General features: G+C 42.9%; 1 protein-coding gene across 7 annotated transcripts in view; it reads right to left on the reverse strand.

Annotated features, from left to right (window-relative positions):
• LOC126175344 (BTB/POZ domain-containing protein 1-like) overlaps positions 1 to 23,236 on the reverse strand; it is a 633,855-nt gene that overhangs the window by 9,907 nt on the left and 600,712 nt on the right. For all 7 annotated transcript variants that reach the window (XM_049922071.1, XM_049922069.1, XM_049922072.1 and 4 more), the window contains 2 exons: positions 7,161 to 7,262; positions 2,658 to 2,858 (listed from right to left, as the gene is read on the reverse strand). In XM_049922071.1, coding sequence (XP_049778028.1) covers positions 2,658 to 2,858; positions 7,161 to 7,201 — 242 coding nt within the window. In that variant the 5' untranslated portion in view covers positions 7,202 to 7,262. The remainder of the gene's footprint in view (positions 1 to 2,657; positions 2,859 to 7,160; positions 7,263 to 23,236) is intronic.

Consider the following 23,236-nt stretch of genomic DNA (forward strand, 5'->3'; position numbering starts at 1 on the left):
TTGCAAATTCATCGACCTCCGTTATTGGTCCGTTATTGGGTGGAGAACTGTAGGGCCCCCCTAGACAGGTCAGGCGTGCACTACACACCGGAAGCAGCTACTAGGGTAGCAGAGTACGTGTGGCGTGCACACGGGGGTTTTTTAGGTTAGAGGGACCCCCCCTTGGGCGAAACGATAAAATACCTGACGGCTTACCAGAGAGGACATTATCATCGTTGATAAAGAACGTCCGTCCTCAGAGACCAAAAACAGGAAAAGTTAACGTAATATTGGTAAACTGCAGAAGTATCCAGGGCAAGGTTCCTGAATTAGTATCTCTTATTGAAGGAAATAGTGCGCATATAGTATAGTATACGAAAGGTACTACGGAAACAAAGAAAGCTTCATCATAGGTTTAAGAGTAGTCGAATCATAGCTGATAAGGAAAAGCTGAACGAAGCGAAAAAGAGCGTAAAGAGAGCAATGAGAGAAGCATTCAACGAATTCGAACATAAAACATTGGCAAACAATCTAAACAAGAACCCTAAAAAGTTTTGGTCATATGTAAAATCGGTAAGCGGATCTAAATCCCCTATTCAGTCACTCGTTGACCACGATGGCACCGAAACAGAGGACGACAGAAGAAAGACAGAAATACTGAATTCAGTGTTCCGAAACTGTTTCACTGCGGAAAATCGTAACACGGTCCCTGACTTCAGCCGTCGCACGGACGCCAAAATGGAAAATATTGAAATAAACGATATCGGAATTGAAAAACAACTGCTATCACTTAGTAGCGGAAAAGCATCCGGAACAGACGAGATAGCCTTAATATTCTACAGTGATTATGCTAAAGAACTTGCCCCCTTTCTATCAGCAATTTATCGTAGATCGCTGGAAGAACGTAAAGTACCTAGCGACTGGAAGAAAGCGCAGGTCGTTCCCATTTTCAAGAAGGGTCATAAATCAGATGCGAATAATTATAGGCCTATTTCGCTTACGTCAATCTGTTGTAGAATAATGGAACATGTTTTGTGTTCTCGTATTATGACGTTCTTAGATAATACAAATCTCCTTCATCATAACCAACATGGATTCCGCAAACAGAGATCATGTGAAACTCAGCTCGCCCTATTTGCCCAAGAAATTCACAGTGCCGTAGACACTGGCGAGCAGATTGATGCCGTATTCCTGGACTTCAGGAAGGCATTTGATACGGTTCCGCACTTACGTTTAGTGAAAAAAATACGAGCTTACGGAATATCGGACCAGGTTTGTGATTGGATTCAGGATTTCCTAGAAGAAAGAACACAACATGTCATTCTTAACGGTTCAAAATCTGCAGATGTAGAGGTAATTTCGGGAGTACCGCAAGGAAGCGTGATAGGACCTTTATTGTTTACAATATACATAAATGACTTAGTTGACAACATCGGTAGCTCCGTGAGGCTATTTGCAGATGACACGGTTGTCTACAAGAAAGTAGCAACATCAGAAGACTCGTACGTACTCCAGGAAGACCTGCAGAGGATTAATGCATGGTGCGACAGCTGGCAGCTTTCCCTAAACGTAGATAAATGTAATATAATGCGCATACATAGGGGCAGAAATCCATTCCAGTACGATTATGCCATAGGTGGTAAATCATTGGAAGCGGTAACGACCGTAAAATACTTAGGAGTTACTATCCGGAGCGATCTGAAGTGGAATGATCACATAAAACAAATAGTGGGAAAAGCAGGCGCCAGGTTGAGATTCATAGGAAGAATTCTAAGAAAATGTGACTCATCGACGAAAGAAGTAGCTTACAAAACGCTTGTTCGTCCGATTCTTGAGTATTGCTCATCAGTATGGGACCCTTACCAGGTTGGATTAATAGAAGAGATAGACATGATCCAGCGAAAAGCAGCGCGATTCGTCATGGGGACATTTAGTCAGCGCGAGAGCGTTACGGAGATGCTGAACAAGCTCCAGTGGCGGACACTTCAAGAAAGGCGTTACGCAATACGGAGAGGTTTATTATCGAAATTACGAGAGAGCACATTCCGGGAAGAGATGGGCAACATATTACTACCGCCCACATATATCTCGCGTAATGATCACAACGAAAAGATCCGAGAAATTAGAGCAAATACGGAGACTTACAAGCAGTCGTTCTTCCCACGCACAATTCGTGAATGGAACAGGGAAGGGGGGATCAGATAGTGGTACAATAAGTACCCTCCGCCACACACCGTAAGGTGGCTCGCGGAGTATAGATGTAGATGTAGATGCAGGTAGCACAAAAAAAAAAAAATGTCGTGGGCTAGGGCCTCCCGTCGGGTAGACCGGTCGCCTGGTGTAAGTGTTTCGAGTTGACGCCACTTCGGCGACTTGCGCGTCGATAGGGATGATATAACGATGACAACACAACACCCAGTCCCTCAGGGGGGAAAATCTCCGACCCAGCCGGGAATCGAACCCGGTTCCCTTTACACAGCATTCGGCCGCACTGGCCACTCAGCTATCGAGGCGGACGCCTAAAGTAATATTTACATAGTCCACAGCTGTCACTGTGCCTTCGATTTCTATCACAGGGTAATGGAAGCCCAGTCGAATGCCCCCATAGCACAATACTGCCCCCAATGACTTGCGTTCATTGTGCAGAGCACCGTTGCGAGAGAGAGTTTGCGGCTCACCTGAGCAGGTTGGCGAAGCCCCTCCACGGGACGTCCGGCACGGTGACGGAGTGTCCGCAGGCGAGCGGGCCCTCCAACATGCAGCGGAAGACGGGGTTGGCGGCGGCCAGCACGCTGCGGTGGCCCGGCACGCGGCACCCGTCCGGCCCCACCAGGAACGTCACGTCGCTGTCCGCCTCGTTCGGCAGCGTCGACTCGCACCTGCCGCAAAGGCAACACCCACACCGTCACCACGCCGCTCTCCACAGGGCGCGCCGCTGCAGCAAGGACCAGCTTAGGCAAAGGTACCGCGCATGCTCCAGAAACTCGATCTGTTCCGTTAGGGCTAATCAGATGTACGGGCCTAATAACACAATCCACTGGCCCCCTACTCGGAGTGGTTCGAGGCGAAAGTAAAGCTACTTATAGTGCAAGATTTATGAAAAATAAGCTTACTGGAGAAAATACACTCAAAGGAAAAAAAGAAAAACGCGACGCACCCCGAAGGAATTATCTGAACGAAATGAGAATCGGTAGATTTGGTGTACATGAACAGATAAACAAATTATTACAATTTCAAAAAAAAGAAAAAAAACTGGATAACTTATTTAAGAGAAACAGCTTAACAAATTGAGAATCTTCCCGAAGGAAATCGTACCAAATTCTGTCCAACTGGCGCGTTAGACCGTCAAAATCCCGAGCTGGTTGGAGGGCACAACCGATAATGTTCCAAACGTTCCCAATTGGGGAGAGATCCGCCGGCCTTGCTGGCGAAAATTGGCTCTGGCATCAGGAAGACCAGCAGTACAAACTTTCACCGTATGCGGGTGGGCATTAACTTGCTCAAGTGTAGACCCAAAACAGGATTGCCATGAAGGGCAACAAAACGGGGCTTAGAACTTCACCGACGCACCCTTGTGCTGTAAGGGTGCCTCAGATAACACCCAAAGGAGAGCTGCTATGGCACCTCAGACCACCACTTGTTACTGTCGGGCCGTGTGGCGGGAGGCAGTCGGGCGGGTATCCCACCGCTCTCTGCGGCGTCCATAGACTCATCTTCGGCCAGAAATCTCATTGAATGGATTAGAACCGTCTTCAGTGATGAGTCCCACTTCGAACTGACTCCCGGTGAACAGCAAAGACGTGTCTGACTGTCGCCCGCCATACGGCCTAACAGCTAGGAATAAAGTCCTAAGGTGGCATTTCTTTTCATGGCAGGACACCTTTGGTTGTCACGCACTACACCCTTACAGCACAGCGGTACGTCGACTATATTCAACACTCCATTTTGTTGACTTTCATGACAAGCCATCCTGGGCTCACACTTCAGCTAGATAACACCCCCTCCCCCCCTCCCGCACACAGCGAGAGTTTCTACTGCTTCTCTTTACGCTTGCCAAACACTACCTTGGGCGGCAAGGTCGCCAGATGTCTCCTCAACTGAGAACGTTTGGAGCATTATGTGCAGGACCCTCCAACTATTTCCGGATTCTGATCATCTAACGTGCCAATTGGACAGAATTTGGCACGACATCCCTCAAGAGGACATGCAACAACTCTGTCAATCGATGCCACGCCGAATAACAGCTTGCACAAGGGGCAGAACTGGACCAATGCATTACTGAAGTGCTCAATTTGTTAAGTTGCTTCTCTTGAATAAATCGTCCAATTTTTCCGAAATTTCGCGCTGCTTCCCACGTCGGAGGTTCGAGTCTTCCCTCGGGCATGGGTGTGTGTGTCGTCCTTAGCGTAAGTTAGTTTAAGTTAGATTAAGTAGTATGTAAGCTTAGGGACCGATTACCCGAGTTTGGTCCCAAAAGACCTTAACAAATTTCCAATTTTCTGATATTTTAACCATTTGTTTGTCTATACATCACATCTACCGATTTCCGTCCCATTCGAATAATTCCTTAGTGGTGCATCGTTTTCTCTTTTTGTCGTAGAATGTGTTAGTTATCCCTAAAAAATACATTGCTCACTTCGGAGCGCATCACCAACGGTAGTAATTATCGCCTATAATAAGTAAAGTAATGTAATTAAATTTTGGTTTTATTTTCAACTATACGTCTGCGGTCCTGTTATGCATTGGAATCCTTAGCGCTACAGCACAGTAGCACGTCGCTGAAGGAGCCTAAATCCTGTGCAGTTGACGAAATAGACACAGGCTGCGCAAGGAGCAGGCGATCCCAATGTGTAGCGAGACTTTAGGCGTGTGATTGCAAATAAAACTAAAATTTAATTGCATTACTTTACTTTTCCCAAGGTGATAAGTAAAACTTAACACTATGTAGATAGTGTATAACTGTTTCTAGACAGTCATGTTATGAAACGTTCCCTTAGAAAAATTTTTGAATGACTGTGCTGATAAACCTCTTACATTATTTGCTTTTCAAACAGCTGAGCAAAACTGCTGAACGTACTCAGACATTACTCTCTTTGCTTATTCTGATCAACACTAAACTGACACGCAATATTTTAAGCGCAACGCAATCTGACTGTTAATAATCCCTACAAAAGAATGGCCCAATACCTTTCATGAATCACTTACCTCACAAAAATCTTCGTCACTCAAACTACTGCAATACAGCGAGCGCCACTACTGCCAGCTAAATAAAAGATTCTAACTACTGAAGGGACTAACTACTGATAGGCATAGTTAGCAAATGAAAGATGTTGATAAAGAACACACACTGTATTTACGTTAATAGTGTTCAAAAGTCATAATATATATATCAGTTCATGACATCCAGTCTTACAAATTTACTGTCTCTGATGGACACACGTCCAGATCATCCGATCTCAAAACTCCGCTGTCTCTCTCCCCACATCCACCATTGGTGGCGGCTCACCTCCAACTGCGCAACGCTACGTGCTGTTAACAGCCAACTGCCCAACACTACAATAGCATATATTACAACAGTGACAACCAGCCACAGACTGCACACAGCACAGCCAGTGATTTTCATACAGAGCGCTACGTTGCGTTACCAATATAAAAACCTAAACAGCCTACTTACAATGTGACCATTTACCACTCTTATAAGTCACGGCAGTGGAAGTGTGTAGTTTGTTCCTAATGTCGTGAAAGAGGGCTTTGTAGTCCTGGGTGGGCTGAAGACGCTAGAAGTCGGTTCACTTAGGAGCCACGAGTGTTTTATGTTTGGCCGCTGCCAACATTGTCGATACAGTACCTATATGTACCGTAGTTGAATCAGGTTACTGTAGCGCCTTACCGAGCCAAACCAATAGGCACGTGTGTATTGCCAGGGGAAATCGCGGCTTGGTCCCTCCACCCAGCTACTCTTCTCCTGGCTGTCTGTGTGTTGAGCTTCGGTAGGCGCAGCTTTGTTCCTCCGCTGCCCGCACCCCTTGAAAACTCGGTCAGGACGTCGTGAACAGACTATATGCGCTACTTAGTTGTATCGAATCGGCGCTCTAAAATGGATCGATGTGGAGACACGACGGAGCTATCGAGTCTGGACGTGCCCATTACCACAACGCAAATGAATTTGCTCTATTTGTTGCTACATCATCGAAGGCTGTCCGACTTCGGTTTACCATTCACAGCCGTGTAACAGGACGTAACATCGCGGTCGTGAGGAGACCCTAACGAACATGGACCAGAGACTAATGTCACACCGTGTCAATGACAGCCGGTTTCAAACTCAACAGGAACTGTCGCTGTCAGTGAACACAGGTACACATGTACCAGTTTCCAAGCGAACATTGCAACGGGAACTGCATGAACCGGGCACTTGGAGTTGGGTGCCACACAAAAGGCAATTGCTTTCAGCGGTATATGTCTTAGCTGCATGTCTTCAGTGAGCCAAAGAACACAGAGACTAGTCAGTATCTGATTGAAGGTGTATAGTCTGGGCCGATGACTCATGATTTTTCTTTTTCGAAAGATGCAACACGTCGAGATCTCGGATGGCCCAATGAGGCGTTTAACCTACATTGTGTACAGGTTGTAATTCTAAAGGGACGTGGTTCCGTGATGTTTTGGCGTGTTCTCATACCACGTCTTGAGCCCATGCATTGATGTTACCATCAACATCAACAGAGATGTATATTTTACCATTCTCGCTCATCGAGTGTTCCCCTTTCTTCTACATCTTTATGATGAGCATGTTGTGGACACTTCCGTCCTCTAAGATGGCAACAAGATTGCACGGAAAACGTTCCTAGCTTGTTGAATACGTAGGCATCCTGTCGCAACTCGACTGCTCCGCTAAATCACCCGATCTTAATACCATACTTGGAAAGAACGGGTGAAGCGTAGCTATCAACAGTCCCGCAATTTGGTGGTTCTAAAGGTTCATCAATGCGTGCTTTCAGCTCGATACGGCATGTATGGGTGCTTAACTTGCGGAGAGTGAGCATGTGCGAAGAATGATGAAACTGATGTGAAAGAACATATTTAAGTCTGCTAATTGCTACTAGGCACACTTTGTAACAGTTACGCTTTCTGAGTAACATTCCAACGGTACGATGCCTTCGATTACTGCGGATGCAAAAACTTACCTCTTAGCCAGAAGAGGTGTTGTTGAAATGGCGGAACACATCTTGCTTGTAAGAAATTTTGCTTCAGTCCTTGCCGGGTGATTCACGTAACGATGTAGCTTTCTGCAACGAAAAAGGAGAACAAATCGATAAAACAATTACATGGCCGGAAAAGTACAAATAATAAAATAAACGGAATATGTGTTTTAGTTGGCCACCAGCAGATTTCGTTGTCAACTTTTAAGAACAAGTGAGTCTCTGAAAAGGATATTCTCTTGTAATGCTGTTTCTCTTGCAGAAAAATGTAATTGTTGCTCGTCTTTCTCAAATAAAATTTTTATTTGGTTACTAACCAGATACGATTCATTTGATTCTGTTGGGCATCTTCACTTGCCTATAAAGATACAAAAGAGGTAACTGTTTGTGTGAATATAAATTTTTGAGAAATGAAGTGTTTCATGGCAGCACGTTTAGGTTACATTAACATTTACAATCCAGCTTTTGTAAGTAATGTAAACATTAAAGTAATCTAAAAGTGCTGTCATGAAACACTACATATCCCAAAAATATAACAGTTATGGTCCGGCAAACAATATTCTCTTTTATTCAAACTTTTATCCATTATGGATGTGGAACGCTGCTACTGTCATGAATAAAGGTTTCCAGAAATTATTGCAAAAAGTCACCTTTTGTTTTATACTTCAGTTTTTATTTCTCATTACCAGTTTCGAATTGTGTATTTGCAGCATATGGGGATCGTATTAGCTGTGGCAAAATGTAAAAACAAAACATGTAAGTACTGAATGTGGTGAGAATTATTCACATTATGGACTGATTTCGTTGTGTTACTTAACAGTTATTAGTATCTGTTGATTTGTTCTTGGTGCACCATTGTTTTGGAAAATACAAGGTATGTTATCCAGTGACGGTAATTTTACAACATTTCACAAACTTGGCCCCAGATAAAAACTTCCACGTGCTTTGCAAAACGCAAATAAAAATTCACAAAATTCACAAATTTAGGCTCGCGTAACAACTTCACGTGCTTTGCAAAACGAAAATAAAGTTTTATTTACTTTTTGTAAAGGACGTGAAATGGCTTACATGTTTGGTTTTTACGTTTCGCTTCAGCTACATGACCTCCACAATACTGCAATCATGCAATAAATCACCATCTGATGATGAATCGCTAGGCGATTTGAAAGCGATAATGGGAAATAAATATTGAAGAATAAAGCAAAAGTTGACTGGTTACAGTTACTTCTGGAAACCTTTATTCTCTTTTATTTCTTTGCAGGCCACTAAAGATGCCAAATACAGTTAGGTGAAACATGTCTGGTTAAAAATAATAATGATAATGATAATAATAACAATAATAATAGTTACAATAGTAACAGTAATAACAGTAGCTAATAATAATAATAATAATAATAATGATAATGATAATAACAACAATTATTGTCTCCAAGGTAATCGACACTGAAAATATTTATGTTTATCTTGAGAAACGAAATACTTATAGATGTAGTAAGTAAAATAGCAGTAATTTAAAGGGTGATTTTAACAGCGTAATTCTTTGCTAAATAGTCTTATTGGACGTGCTATCTTCTTTTCGTCTTCTGGACTCTGAAAAGGTTCCCTCCGCAACTTTCAAGGGGACTTAATCGTTAAAGTGCAACATAAATCTACGCCGGACTGCATTTTTGCACGTTCACTACCGACAACGACGTTAAGTGTTGGAAATGTTCAGAGCCAAAGGGCTTTCGAACTGTGATGTGGAGTTTTCAACTGACAAGGACTCACTACATCTCACTGGAATCGTTTCTTCTCAGTTTGACGAGCTTAATGAGGACATTTGTCCACCTACACCTGCTACATGAGTTGCATATGCTACACAACATTGTTCGCTGCTTGTTTAGTTGACCAGTGAGTCTGCTGACTAAGTGGCAAAGTCGTTTCGATCTTGTTGTGTGAGTCGATTCACTTCTAAGTCCTTAGTGGGAAAAATAATACCCATGTAAAAAAAAAAGAAAAGAAATAAAAATTCTATTATAGGCGAAGGAACACGTATCATGAGAATAATATCCGATACTTGCACGAAAATATAACGATCGCATTATAAACATGTTGTCTTTGAACGCACCCTTCTTTGAAACGCATAATATTTTTAACCAATATACGCCTTGTTTCTGTGTATTTTGAGGCGTCGTCATATAGTAATAGTATTCCGTACATATGTTGGTCTCTTGCCGTAAGCGAACTACTGTTGGCAACGTACTGATTATTGTGAACTTTGAGTTCTACGGTTACACATGCTAAAGCAACATACAGTACGGTGGAAAGAAGTTAACGGCAGAGGACGTATAATATGTAATTAGCCAGTAACTAAGTAGAACAATAGCAGGAAAATTCGCACTGATAACACTTCAGAATATAACTAAGTTAGGTACCCCGTACCACCGACACACTGTACAGTAACTGACTACATCACATAATATTTTAGTTTGTGTAACCATAGAACTCAATAATCACAATAATCAGTAAGTTTCCAACAGAGGTTTTGTGCGTAGTAAGAGACTAACATTTGTGCATAATAAGATTACTATATTTATTTAATGACGACGCCTCAAAATACATAGAAGCCGGAAGCATATTGGTTAAAAACTTTTGACGCTTCAGGCAAAGATAACAGTTTCTAGTGGGATATATATATATTGAAGGACAGAAAAACGCTATAATAAAGCTACTAACACTATAACCGAGGAGTACAAGAACAGAGACTTTTCTTTCAGTGTTTCTAATTGTTCCTTCAGATCTTCTGTTTACGCACTAAACATTACTGTCAACGAAGCGATAAAAATCAACAGATCAAGACTCTCAAATCATTTAAAGTCATTCAGATACGCGATTCACATTTTTACTTTCCGTATGACACGCAATGAAATAACTTGTACAAAGAACTATAGCCCCAAAGCTTTCGACAGGGTTCATGCTCTGTCTCTGATGTCCTTCCTTTTTTTAACCCTTTCTCCATAGCAGTGCCAGTAATATGGTATATTGTTTTCACTTACAGCGTTGTCTGAGCTATTATTCAACGACAACGCCGAAATGCGATTGCAATCTTTAATATTTTGGCACAACAAAATATAAATTCTCCCAGAACCTCGACAATTGAAGTTATGGGGGAAAAATATTCCATCAGTTGTTCTTCGGCGCAAGCAAGTTGTCCACATGAGATACGCGTTTAGCTGGAACGTGAAAGTAAAGTCCTACGGCATGAATGGTTGGGAGACGCTGAAGCACAGGTTCAGTCGCGTAATGGGAAAGGTTTTCCCTGTCTTCTGCTCCCGCAGTCACTTTCCCTCCTCCAAGTACGATAGTTGTGTGAGTAAATGCGTCTGTTAAATGTGGACGACTGTAATGGTGCGCGAAGTCAGTCCACCGATCTGAGCTTCCAGTTATAAGGCAGCGGTCACCGGCGGTGCGGGCGTGACCTCGGTCAGTGACGATGTGCGAATTACGTCACAGCCGCCCCTGGCACCACTTAGCCGGCTCGTTTCCGCGTCTCCGTGAAACAGATATCGCCGTTGTGCCTGCGGAAAATATCCTGTGTAGGTCGAGCTTCGCGTCAACCCCGTATTGTGCCCCAGCACTGATTCAGAGAAGGCAGACTGAAGCACTGTCGAGAAGGACTGTGATGACTGAGAACGTTAATTTCCAAGGGGTACTGAAGCTGTGCCATACTGAACAGCTTAAGAAGGAACTTTTGAGTATATTTCTCTAAATAAACCACAAACTAACATGTTATGCACAAGTTTCATTCCTTCTGTACAAAGTACGGCAATATAATTTTATTTTTGTTCGCTACTACAACATCTACATAAAAACTCCGCTCGCCACATGACGGTGTGTCGCGGAGGGAACTTCTGGCACTACTGTCTCATCCCTCCTTCCCTGTTCCATTCGCGAATGGGGTGTGCGAAGAATGGCTGTCGGTAAACCTGTGTATCAGCTCTAATTTCTCGTATGTTCTCGTGGTGGTCAGTTCGCCACACGTATGTGGAAGGTATTAACATGCTGTCCAATTCTTCCCGGAATGCACTCTCTCGGAGTTCCAATAGTGAGCTACTCCGCGATGTACAACTTGTAACGCTTTCGCGGCGACTAAACGACTCGGTGACGAAACGCATTGCTCTTAGTTGGATCTCCTTTATCTCTCCTATTAATCTTACGCCGTAAAGGTCCCAGAGTGGTGGTAATATAAAACCTACTCGTCATTAATTTCACCTTTCTCCGATTTACTCTCAATTCATATCCTGTATTCATTACACTGTTCACTCCATTCAGCACGCCCTGTACACTGAGGTGACAACAGTCAGGAGATTCCTGCTAATTTCGAGTCGGACCTCCTTTTGCCCGACGTAGTGCAGCAATTGACGTAGCATGGATTCAACAACTGACCTCTCGATTATGTTATCTCCCACAAATGTTCAATGGAATTAATGTCGCACGATCTGCGTGGTTAAATCATTCTCTCGAATTCTCCAGAATGTTCTTCAAAGCAATCACGAACAGTCGTGATCCGGTACGTGGCACATTGTCATTCATAAAAATGAAATCCATGAATGGCTGAAAATGGTCACCAAGTGGCCGAACATAAACATTTCCAGTCCGTTGTCGGTTCAGAAGGACCAAAGAACCCAGCCATTCCATGTAAACAAAGCTCACGCCAATATGCAGTCATCTCCACCTTGCGCAGTGACTTGTTGACAACTTTGATCCACGGCTCCTTGGGGCCTGCACGACACTAGAACCCTACCGTCAGCTCTTACCAGTTGAAATCGGGACTCATCTGATGAAGCCATGGTTATCCAGTCGTCTAGGGTCCAACCGATGTGCCCACGAGCCCAGGAGATGCGCTGCAGGTGATGTCGTGCTGTCAGCAAAGGAACTCCCGTCGGTTTACTGCTGCCATAGCCCCTTGACGCCAAATTTCGCCGCTCTGTCCTAACGGTTACGTCCGTCGTACGTCCCACATTGATTTCTGCAGCTATTTCACGCAATGTTGCTTGTCTATTAGCACTGATAACTCTATGCAAACGCCGCTGCTCTGGGTCGTGAAGTTGTCCGTCGTGAGAGGTAATGCCTGAAATCTGGTTTTCTCGACACACTCTTGACACTATGGATTTCACAACATTGAATTTCGTAACGATTTCCAAAACTGAATATCCCATGCGTCTAGTTCCAATTACCATTAAAAGCCTGTTATTCCCGTCGTGCAGCTCTAATGACGTCCGAAACGTTTTCACATGAATCGCCCGAGTATAAACGACAGCACTGCCCTTTAGTGACTTGCGATACAACCAACATCTGTAGGCTTATACTATCATGTCGCTATCCCATGACTTCTGTCATCTCTGTGTAATTCTTCTTGAGTTTCACTAAGGACTACTGCGTCATCAATTAATCTTGTCATTGACATCATTTAATACTTCGCATTGAAAATAAAAAATAAAACATGCCCAACAGCCGATCACATGGTTCAAAATGGTTCAAATGGCTCTGAGCACTATGGGACTCAACATCTTAGGTCATAAGTCCCCTAGAACGTAGAACTACTTAAACCTAACTAACCTAAGGACATCACACACACCCATGCCCGAGGCAGGATTGGAACCTGCGACCGTGGCAGTCCCGCGGTTCGGGACTGCAGCGCCAGAACCGCTAGAACACCGCGGCCGGCACTGATCACATGGGAATTGCTAAAATCTATATCGCATTCTTTCTTAACTGTCACTAGTCTCTAGAATCAAATCTGGCAAGAGTTGCGTAGGTCGTCGCTAATAGCTGTAGGGGAAAAAAAAAAGCTCTGAGCACTATAGGACTAAACTTCTGAGGTCATCAGTCCCCTCGAACTTAGAACTACTTAAACCTAACTAACCTAAGGACATCACACACATCCATGCCCGAGGCAGGATTCGAACCTGCAACCGTAGCGGTCGCGTGGTTCCAGACTGAAGCGCCTAGAATCGCTCGGCCACACCGGCCGGCAGCCGTAGGCAGTCAGAAAATAGATTAATAACACGTTTTGTTGAAGTCAATAATCTTTGAAAGCTGTTTCTACTTTTATGACATCTAACAAATTATTGCATCAGTTCAACAACCGTTCTCGTGAGAGAGTACAGGCTGTTTAATTGCACAAGAGTATGTCTGCGCGTGAATGAAGACAGAAACTTAGAATGAATTCTAACTTCCCCATCGAAATTAAAAATTAGCCTTGGCACCAGTTTTAAGTTGCGGCTCATGCGGTTGCCAGTAGGGTCTCCCTGGTGGAGCTAGGTCGCTCTCTTCCTTATTGTGTTGGAGATATGGCTTCTACCGCAAATGCGAGAACATCCTGAAAACAGGGCCTAGAACCTGCATGTATTAACCGTGAGCTGCTTCCACGATCAAGAGTGAAATGTGCATGTAGCATATATGGCTAGGAGTCCCTCCTGAGGAGTTCGACCGCCTGGTGCAAATCTTTTTATTTTACGCCACCTCGGCGCCTTGCGCGTCGATGATGACGAGGACAACACATACACACAATCTCGAACGACGAAAATCCCCGCCTCGGCCGGGAATCGAACCCAGGGCCCCGCGATCGACAGTCAGCAATATAAGAGCACGTCCTGCTGACACCTGAATGATAAAAAGTTTTCGATGGTGCTGAGCCACAGTCATACAGTATTTTTTGAAAGAACACACCGTCATTTGCTTGTAAATTACAATATTTTTCTTCGGCTTTCACGCCATTATCGACTACAATGTTCTCAGACAATTAACGTCATTTTGCTGTGTACTGTGCAGGATGGCAAATACACAACTCAGCACATTTGTTTAGCGCTGATATATATGATACGAAATTAATGTCTTGTAGTAATACAGGACAACGTTGTACAAGAACGTTATATCTAGCAAAATCAGCCCAAAGCAAGTAAACGTAAGACTAGCACAAGCCTTTAAAATATGCTATTCTTATGTTTACCTGCTTTGGGCACATTTTGCTATGTATGACGTGCTTGTTCAAGAGTGTCTTGTATTCCTATAAGAGATTAATTTTGTAACATTTATATCAAAGTTATGCAAACGTGTTGAAATGTGTATTTGTCATCCCGCACAGTACACAGCAAAATGATGTTGATAGTCTAAAACCACTGTTCTCGATAATGGCTTGAACGCCGAAATCTAGATTATACAGGAGAAAAAATTAATAATATACAGTCAAGCGGCGGTGTATTACTTATTTAAAAAGAAAAACCCCGAATGATAGATCGGTCGCTAAGCCTTATGGATTTCGCATTGCACCACTGGCCTCCAAGATCGTCTGCTCTCAAGTATGTATAAAAGACTCTATCCATGTGGCTGCCCTTCCAATAATTTTGCGTGATCTGCGTCGCCGGATAGCAACAGCAGTAAATGCAGAGGCTCAAGACATGCTCGCGAAAGTATGGGACGAGTTTGACCATCATCTGGATGTTTGCCATGCGTTCGGCGGAGGACATATTGAACATTTGTAAAGTCAAGTGAAAACTTTGATCCTAAACGAAGTTATAAACAGTACCCCAAGGTTGTACATACGTGCGTGCATGTGAAAGATATACCCTCGTAAAAGCAGGTGGTTCTTTTGCCCATAAAAACTTTACGGCCTAATGCGTAAGTTGAAATTTCCGTCATGTTTCTATCTTCCTTGACGTGTAAGATATAGTTTTGTGAAGTCGGATGTGTCGTTTTGAAACACTCTGTCCTATACTAACTGAAACCCTGCGAATTAGGACCGATCGGGGTGGCGCAGCTGTTCGCACACGGGGTTCGCATTTGGGAAGACGACGGTTCAAATCCGCTTTCGGCTATTCTGGTTTAGGGTCTCCGCGATTTCCCTAAATCGCTCCAGGAAAAGGCCGGGTTGGATTCTTTGAAAGGGCAAGGCCGACTTCCTTCTCCATCCTTGAAATATTTCCAGCCTTTCCTTCGTCTCTAATGCCGCATTGTCGACGGGGCGTTAAACTCTAATCTTCCTATCTTCCTTCCTTTGGCAATTAAGTTTAAAAATGTTCCATTATTGTCGGAAATTGAATACGGCAGAGACATGCACGTGTTCGTGTCGTGATCTATCCTGGTCCTTTATCTCTACGCACCAGGCGTATCTTACTGCATGAAAAACAGTAGTGTCCATCGTTGCACACATCAACCGATGCAAAACACACTGCTAATCTGCGGATTCTTGATCGGAAATTAGAGAATGAAGGAGTTTAAAAAGTGGGGACGGGCTTACCGAGGTTGTGAGGATCTCACCGTCAGTGTCCGGCATTGTTTTCTGTCGCAGTGACGAGTGGCGTGTAAAACTGGTTACCGCCTGGAATAACAATGCGGAACTGTATCCGAAGGCTTTCCGGGATCAAGAAGCACGGCATTGACAGGATAGGAATCAAAGCCGTGAGCCTAGTTACCTTGAGTTTTTTAAACATTTAGGAATTCTTGTTGGGTACTTACAGATGCTAATTTACGTTTCACGAAACAGGAGGAGCAAATGCATGACGGTTGTTTTTGTCCTGTATGGTCCAGCGTGATATAGTAGCGTGGATGAAACCTTCACATTTTTAAATTTACATTCCATCATGCCTTCTATGGTGAACTGCATATTACGGATGTAATAAAACTATGACTTACATTAGCAGAGAAGTTTGGACAGTCAGAGAACTTCGCATGTTACACTGAGAGCCTTTCGAACTATCACGCATACGTGGCGCATAAAATTCATACGGAAATACCGAAGTTAAACTTCAAGAGGTTGCAGTATGATGAGTATAGTGCACTATTTACTAGCTACACTGGTAACGTTCGTATGTTTATTTCGTGCAACTTCGGCGCTTGTGAAACTAATTTGTTTTAATGGCAAATATTTTAAAAATTTACTTTAGACACTGTTCACTTCCAAAATAAAGTAATGATGGATGTTACAAGCAAAACAGAGAAATTATTAAATCATAAAACTAGAAGGAAAGCACAAAGCTTACGTAATTGATTGTCATCAGGGAACAAAACTACTGTTCAGCGTTTCAAACCAAGTTAAGTTACACTGCTACCGCATACTTCATGTTATCATGAACTATAGTGACAGGTCCTATGGGTTGGACGCTGAATTGAAGAAAATACCGCCTGGAGGTACAGTACATTTCGAACTGACGCTGCGTCGATCAAAAAAAAAGTCTACAGTTCGTCGAACTCTTGGAAAGCATTAATTGATCATATACATGCGATCATTGACATACGTGTCGATGTAGAGCAAAGAAGTGATCTTAAGTAGCCGTCGAAATTCAATACCGTCAGTGGTTGGATATCATCTGTTTGGAATACAGTATAATGCCCAATAACGAGTCCAATAAGAACGACATCTTTTCACTCACTACAACTTTCCCGATGTTATGATAGCATCAAAACTAACCGCTTTTCACAATTACTTAGGTCGCCAGAAAACAATTCCACGCAGCTTACGGTTTCAGACCAACATTTTGAAATGCAGTCTGAAACACGGTCATGGGCTCCAAATATTTTACTGTGTATTTAGCTATCGTCAGATTCCGATTTATCGCGGGAAACGTTGAAAGCCACAGCCTGCTGTCAATTTTCATTGATTTCTGTGCTGATGCGTAGGCCGGTAGTCGTGTTATTGCCTTTTGGATAATCTGTATTTTGGATGAACGTGAGTCCCAGTTCTTGTTGGTATCTTATCTTCCTCTACCATTATCTATTTCCCATGAAATCAACAAAAAGAACATCCTTTTTGTCTCGAAAAATGAACAGTCATCATTTTGCGATTCGTCTAAGGACATTGACTAAATTTTTTTCTGCTTTGCTGAAGCTGAATGGCGCCACTGCATTGAGTGCTGTTTCCATTCTGCGTTGATGCAGGATATCAACGTCTCGCCACCCGTAGCAATGTGGGAAAACAAATCATCTACATATTGTGGATGGCGGTCCAAAATCGCACGCCTGCGTGTTGGTCGGTAAGCACTTCCGGTATCACACTGCATAAAATTTGTGATATCTGAGCTTTCCTTGACAATGTGTAAATAATGGCGCATCCTTTTTCTTCACCAACCACATCATCAGGCAGAGTACAAACCGTCAAGCGTCGATCAAATATCAATTTCCGGTCCACTCGTTGCTCTATTTCATCGGCCTGGATATTGGACATGCCAATCCGCACTTCATCATACACATAAACAAGGCACAACTCCGGACGAATTTGAGCAGCTATTGAACCTTTTGCAAAGATTGCACGTCACAATCGACGGGAGCCGCGATTTTCGAAGCTACTGTTGTTTGATTTTACACAGAGTCAAATGACTAGTGAGTCAACACGAAGACTTCTATAGATTTTAAATAATCTTTAGAAGGCTTTGCATTTGCATAACTTTGTTCTGAGCTGATGGCATTTAATTATAAACAAACAGCGCTTACTTTTCGAATGTGTCTCGTACCAAGTGTATCACAGACTAACATTCCACAGAAAATGCCAAATGGCCCATACATATCCTCCTGCAATCGTCATCAGTGAACTATGGACTCTGACGTACACATCTTGTACTTCCCACATACATACATCCACCATATCTCTAATTCGATGTCACGGTACCAGAAACACTCCTGTAAAGCATAATTTTATGCCATTTGTGTTGCAGTGTTAGTTTAGAATTTGAAAAAAATTACTTTTATCTCAGTTACCTTTTTTGCCACATTCGGACCAGTTTTTAATGTTTTCATTTCTTTTCGAAGATATAACATTAATTGTTGCTAATGTAGTGTGGCCGAAAGATTAGAGCTTCTTTGTGGACGCATGACTTCTTGAAAGATAGTGTAATCATGATTTCAGTCAGACAGTAAGGCTCCGTTAATAAGCGGTGAGACATCCCAATGATGTGTAGAAGGAAAAAAGAACTCTCTTCAAGTAGTAGATGGCCATCAGCATACAAGTACTTACGCTGTGCCGCAAAGAGACACTGTTCATTTATCGCTCGAATGTGCAATACAACAATAGCCACTCTGAAATTTCTTTCCCATTGATGCACGACAAATGGAAGCTTGTTAAATGTTGCCCGAAGTTTAATCATCGATCAGCTAAATCCCGAGAGCGCTCGGATTCAGTACACTGCGACTGGAAATGCGCCATTTTAACACCTCGTCTAGAGAATAAGAAGAAACACACAATAATTTTGTCTTAGTGGGAGTTGGCTTAAAAAGAAACTAGTTGAGATCACTTCCAATGAAATTTCACAACTCACGCGACTGGCTGTATGTGATTAGGCCATATATGAACAAAAGAGAGATAACAAGTGGATTTATTGCTGTATGGTAGACGGCACGATTGTATCAAATGGCGTCTACTTATTGAAAACGTTGTTGCAGGAAGTCTGAAGGATTACCGAGTTTTTCATATGCAGGCTAGCCATGTAGCTTAAAGGTGTTTAAGTGAAAGGTATCTTACGTTTTAAATAAGTAGCAAAATAGATTATAATTGAGTAACGTTTCTCTTGTTGTCTGACTGCTGGCGTACTGTAAAAGTCAGCATCTTCAGACTATTGTGCAGATAATATCACTATCACCAGGAGCAGCTGAAATTTGAATAAAAGATTTTTATTGAGTGCCCATTTCGATTTCATGAGGTCCATAAAAAATCAAGCCAGCGTGGTTATCATAGGTAATATTAAGGCATCAGTGATAAATTGTAATCTTAGCGGTTCTTTTCAGTCATGCATTCTGACTGAAAATCGCGTGGCTGGCACCCAAGCCCGCCACAGTTACACGATTCGCAAACATTTAGAAACTTTTAGCACTCTTTCGCATGAATCACATGACACACATCCTGTCTCAGGGGGGTAACGGGATGGCGATACGAAAGGCATCCGGTCACCCTTTAAAAATTAACCACGCTAGATCCGTTCATAACCATGCCGAACCTGCGCTGCGAAACAAAGGCACAATAAAAAAAAAGAAGACAGTACGAGTACATAGAATATTTCAAATATTTCAAAATATTTGCATCAAACGTCAAGGAGTGATAGATCACATCATGGGCAACTACTTTTGTTAGAGATAAAATGTTTGCTGACGCTTCCCGGCGACTGTAGAAGTCCTGTTGTTTTGGTTATGCACTTGAGAGGGGGCAGGGTGTAGGCGCTCTGCATCGTGTGTATGCAATGGGTGTTGCCTATAAACTGGTGAAAGGGGGTAGCTGAGTCAATCAAAGCTCCTGTGTCGCTTCGAAAATATCTTTCTCCGCTTAGAGACATTTCTTCTTAAGGCTTTCTAGTCGAAAATCCCTCTACGAGTTTATTGGGGTAGGTAGTGTGCAGCACATTTGCTTAGTGGACTCTTCTAGTTTGGCGAAATCTCGTCATCCCGGGACGGACAAAGGCACGCCTAGGTTTACCGGGCAGTGTGACCAAACATTTTGTCTCTAATAAAAGTTGTTCCCTATGACATGATCTAACATTGCTACATATTTGATGGAAGGACTCTGAAACATCACGTGTATAATGGTCGGGGGAAATGGTTACTAGGAACCATTCAGATTAAATTTTACTCTCAAACGTCACTGCATTACCTAAGCTGAGTACACTGGATTGATATTTTGTGATTTGGAGTTTGTGTAATCGAAACTGGTAGTCAATAAAGTCAATTTGGTAAGGAAGGATAGGGTGGGGGTTAAAAATTGTTTAGAGAGATCACGGCATGGATACAGTAATCAGGTTGAAATGACTGTACCTTGCAGTAGTAATTCAGACACGAAGAAGCGTGCGCAGGAAGAGCTGCATCAGAACAATCTTTTGACTGAACAGTAACAACAGCAAAAATATTCAATAAAACCTTTTTACTCTAGCAGTAGAACAGCCTGTTGATAATGACGCTTCTTTGAATATTTGCACGCTGTAGGTTACTACCTACATAAAATGAACTGTCTAGGGTTGTGTTTAGACCTGCTCATTTACCAATCGTGCATGCGTGAGGTAGATTAATACAGCTTCTGATTTCCTTCACCCGTATATTGTCATTTACTTATAAAGTGAAATACTGTGTTGTTCTCTTGGCGACTCAAGATTTTTGAAATATCTAATTTCCGTTTTGATTCGTCACAAATTCCTAGTTTGCCCTCAAAATTTTCAGATCATATACAATTCCAGTAACATAGTGAAGAAGCCTGAGAAGATAATTAAAAGAAGGCCATAGGTGGCGGAACGTAATGTTTTGGAATGCGCTAAAAATATTAACGAAAGAGAAGTCGTCATTGCCCATGGAATTATTAAAAGCCGAAAATCGCTAGGGAATACTGAAGGGAGAAAAAGTTTTACTTCTGGACATCTGACTAGACAGAGAGAGAGAGAGAGAGAGAGAGAGAGAGAGAGGAGGAGGAGGAGGAGGAGTAGTAGAAGGGAGAGGAAGGTGAACAGCGGGGGTAGGGTTCATTTTTGGTACACAGTACCTGCATAGCTACGTCTGGAGTTCTTGGTACAATACACCGAAACATACAGCTCTGCAGAGACGTGCATTTACTGAATACTACTAGCAGGGAGTGAAACGTAGTCTCCACATGATCAGTGATATGAGGAAGTCGCAAGCGCGATGGACTGTAGTTAGCTGACCATCCCTGTCGCGTGTTTCGCCACATGTTGTGGTCTCTGCTTCCGGGAAATGTACCAAACAAAAACATCCCGTATCTTGTGGGACTACCGTCATCCACAGTTTATCTCTGGTCTCCATCTGTTAACAGACGCGCGTTGAGCACAGTACTTCGCCAATGTCCCTACTACTATATAAAAAACCCAAACTGAGTGAGGGAAAAATCAGTGTGCGCCTGCCTCTGTGGGTTCTCTAATCTCGCCCATGTCAATCTCATGGTGCCCAAGCGAGATATGCATGCTGGAAACATAATGGTCACAGTCTTCTTTGAAGATTAAATTTACTCAACAGGGAACCGCAAGAACTACATGATTTCAATTTAGCTCCCCGAGCATTTGTTACCGTTTCGTGTGGGCCTTACTGCTCTGTTACGACCCTAGCAGCAAATCTCTGATTTCGTTCGATGCCTGTTGCCGCACCTACTTGATAAGGAACCCAAAGACTGAAAGACTATTGTCTTATATGCATTACCATTACAGGTGCATTGCACTTTCTCATTTAAGAAAAATCCAAGTCTTTCATTCGCCCCCCTAACATTGATTTTATGTGATCTCTTAATTTCGTATTGCTTCTTGGTGTTATACTTAATATACGATATAGCGAACTGAAAAATACTGAAGAAAAAAATGGTTCAAATGGCTCTACGCACTATGGGACTTAACATCTGAGGTCATCAATTGGCTAGCCTTAGAACTACTTAAACCTAACTAACCTAAGTACATCACACACATCCATGCCCGAGGCAGGTTTCGCACCAGCGACTGTAGCAGCAGCGCGGTTTCGAGCTAGAACCGCTCGGTCACAGCGGCCGGCTACCGAAGAAAAGGCAGACTTGTCATAAACATAATTACTTAGACAGAAGAAGTGTAGAGACTTGGCGGCTTTATGAGGTGTTTAGACTGAATTTCTGCGTATGTTTCTGTCTGGAGAGTGTGAACTCCCTACTGACCGATGACGACGAAGAACCCCTTCGGTTTCGTGAATGGCCACTTCCGTGGGCGTGCCAGTGAACCATGCTGGTAGTTTACATGAAAAAACTTTTTTCTGGTTTTAAATTGCTCGTAAGTGAGCTTATGTGATGAATAACGGCGTTCCATTAAATTTATTCATTTAATTTTTGGCATTTCACTTTTTATCTTTGTAGCGAAAGGCCGAAGAACCGACAACTTCTACGCTACTAAATATGTAATTTAGTGCTCCAGAAAATGCGTTTGGTTGTCTTGTTTTGTGAAAAAAGCATGACTGGCAAGTTACTGAACTCGCTTTCATCTCTGACATCGATCACTGGCCGTGTGTACTGTATATTTCAAAATGTACTTTGAATGTGAATTGCACTTCTCGGTATTCTGATAGTTCTTGTAAATTTATTTTGTGTAGCCGTTAGAGAACATAGACTACCACATTTACACCTGATGTACAAGACATCGAGCCACTGATTGCAGATTGCGATGCGTACCTAAAATTATATTCTGCCATTTGTTTGACTTGATTTCACTGTGTCAGTGGTTTATGAGAAGCTATGGCGTGCCATACCAATTTACTTTTGACCCTCTAATCATTAACCAGTTGGTTTAACGGTCAGATTATTAATGTAAATGTTCAGTTTGATTCTTACTTGGTCCCAGCATATTCTCGATACATAACACGATTTTTATGCTAGAAAAACTGTGTGTGTGTGTGTGTGTGTGTGTGTGTGTGTGTGTGTACAATGACAAGTACCACAGTAGCTCTGCCTTTGAATTCTCCCTATGGTGCACATGTCCACTGCAGTGGGCAGATGTTAATGGTCGCTTCTTTGGCGTTTTCAATCAGTCCTGAGACTGCAAATACACGCAGTTCACTCCAGAGAACACTCCCTACTGGTCCTGTGCCCTGTGAACATTTGCAGGCTCAAGACTGATTGAAAATTCCAAAGAAGCGACCATTATGATGTATCCACTGCAAGTGGACATATGCACTATAGGTTAAAGTATATATTCTCACCTTACTCCGCCCCACTACTAGAAGGACGAGCTAGTCCTCCGAATGAAGGAAATGAAGGGCATGTCGTATTCCACTACACCCGAAATTACAGACAGTAAACCGCGTCTATAAAGTCCACAACGCGGCCTGGCCGTACCTCCTTCCAGCCACGCAGACGGTATGAGGTCCTTCCCACTCGTCTTCGCATTGGACGCAGCTCTCGGAAGCATGAGGGTTTTCCAACGTGTGATGCTTGTGGTGTGCAGATCACGGTGGAGCACATTTTAATAGACTGTATTTTGTATTCAGACAAGAGGGCAGCAGCTAATTTGTCGATGGATTTGCCCTCTATTGTAACTGACAATGACGGGAGCGTGGTATGCCTTTTAAGGTTTTGAAAATGTCCGACTTTTTCC

This window comes from Schistocerca cancellata, chromosome 3 (genome assembly GCF_023864275.1).
Source record: "Schistocerca cancellata isolate TAMUIC-IGC-003103 chromosome 3, iqSchCanc2.1, whole genome shotgun sequence".
NCBI classification, from domain to species: Eukaryota; Metazoa; Arthropoda; class Insecta; order Orthoptera; family Acrididae; genus Schistocerca; species Schistocerca cancellata.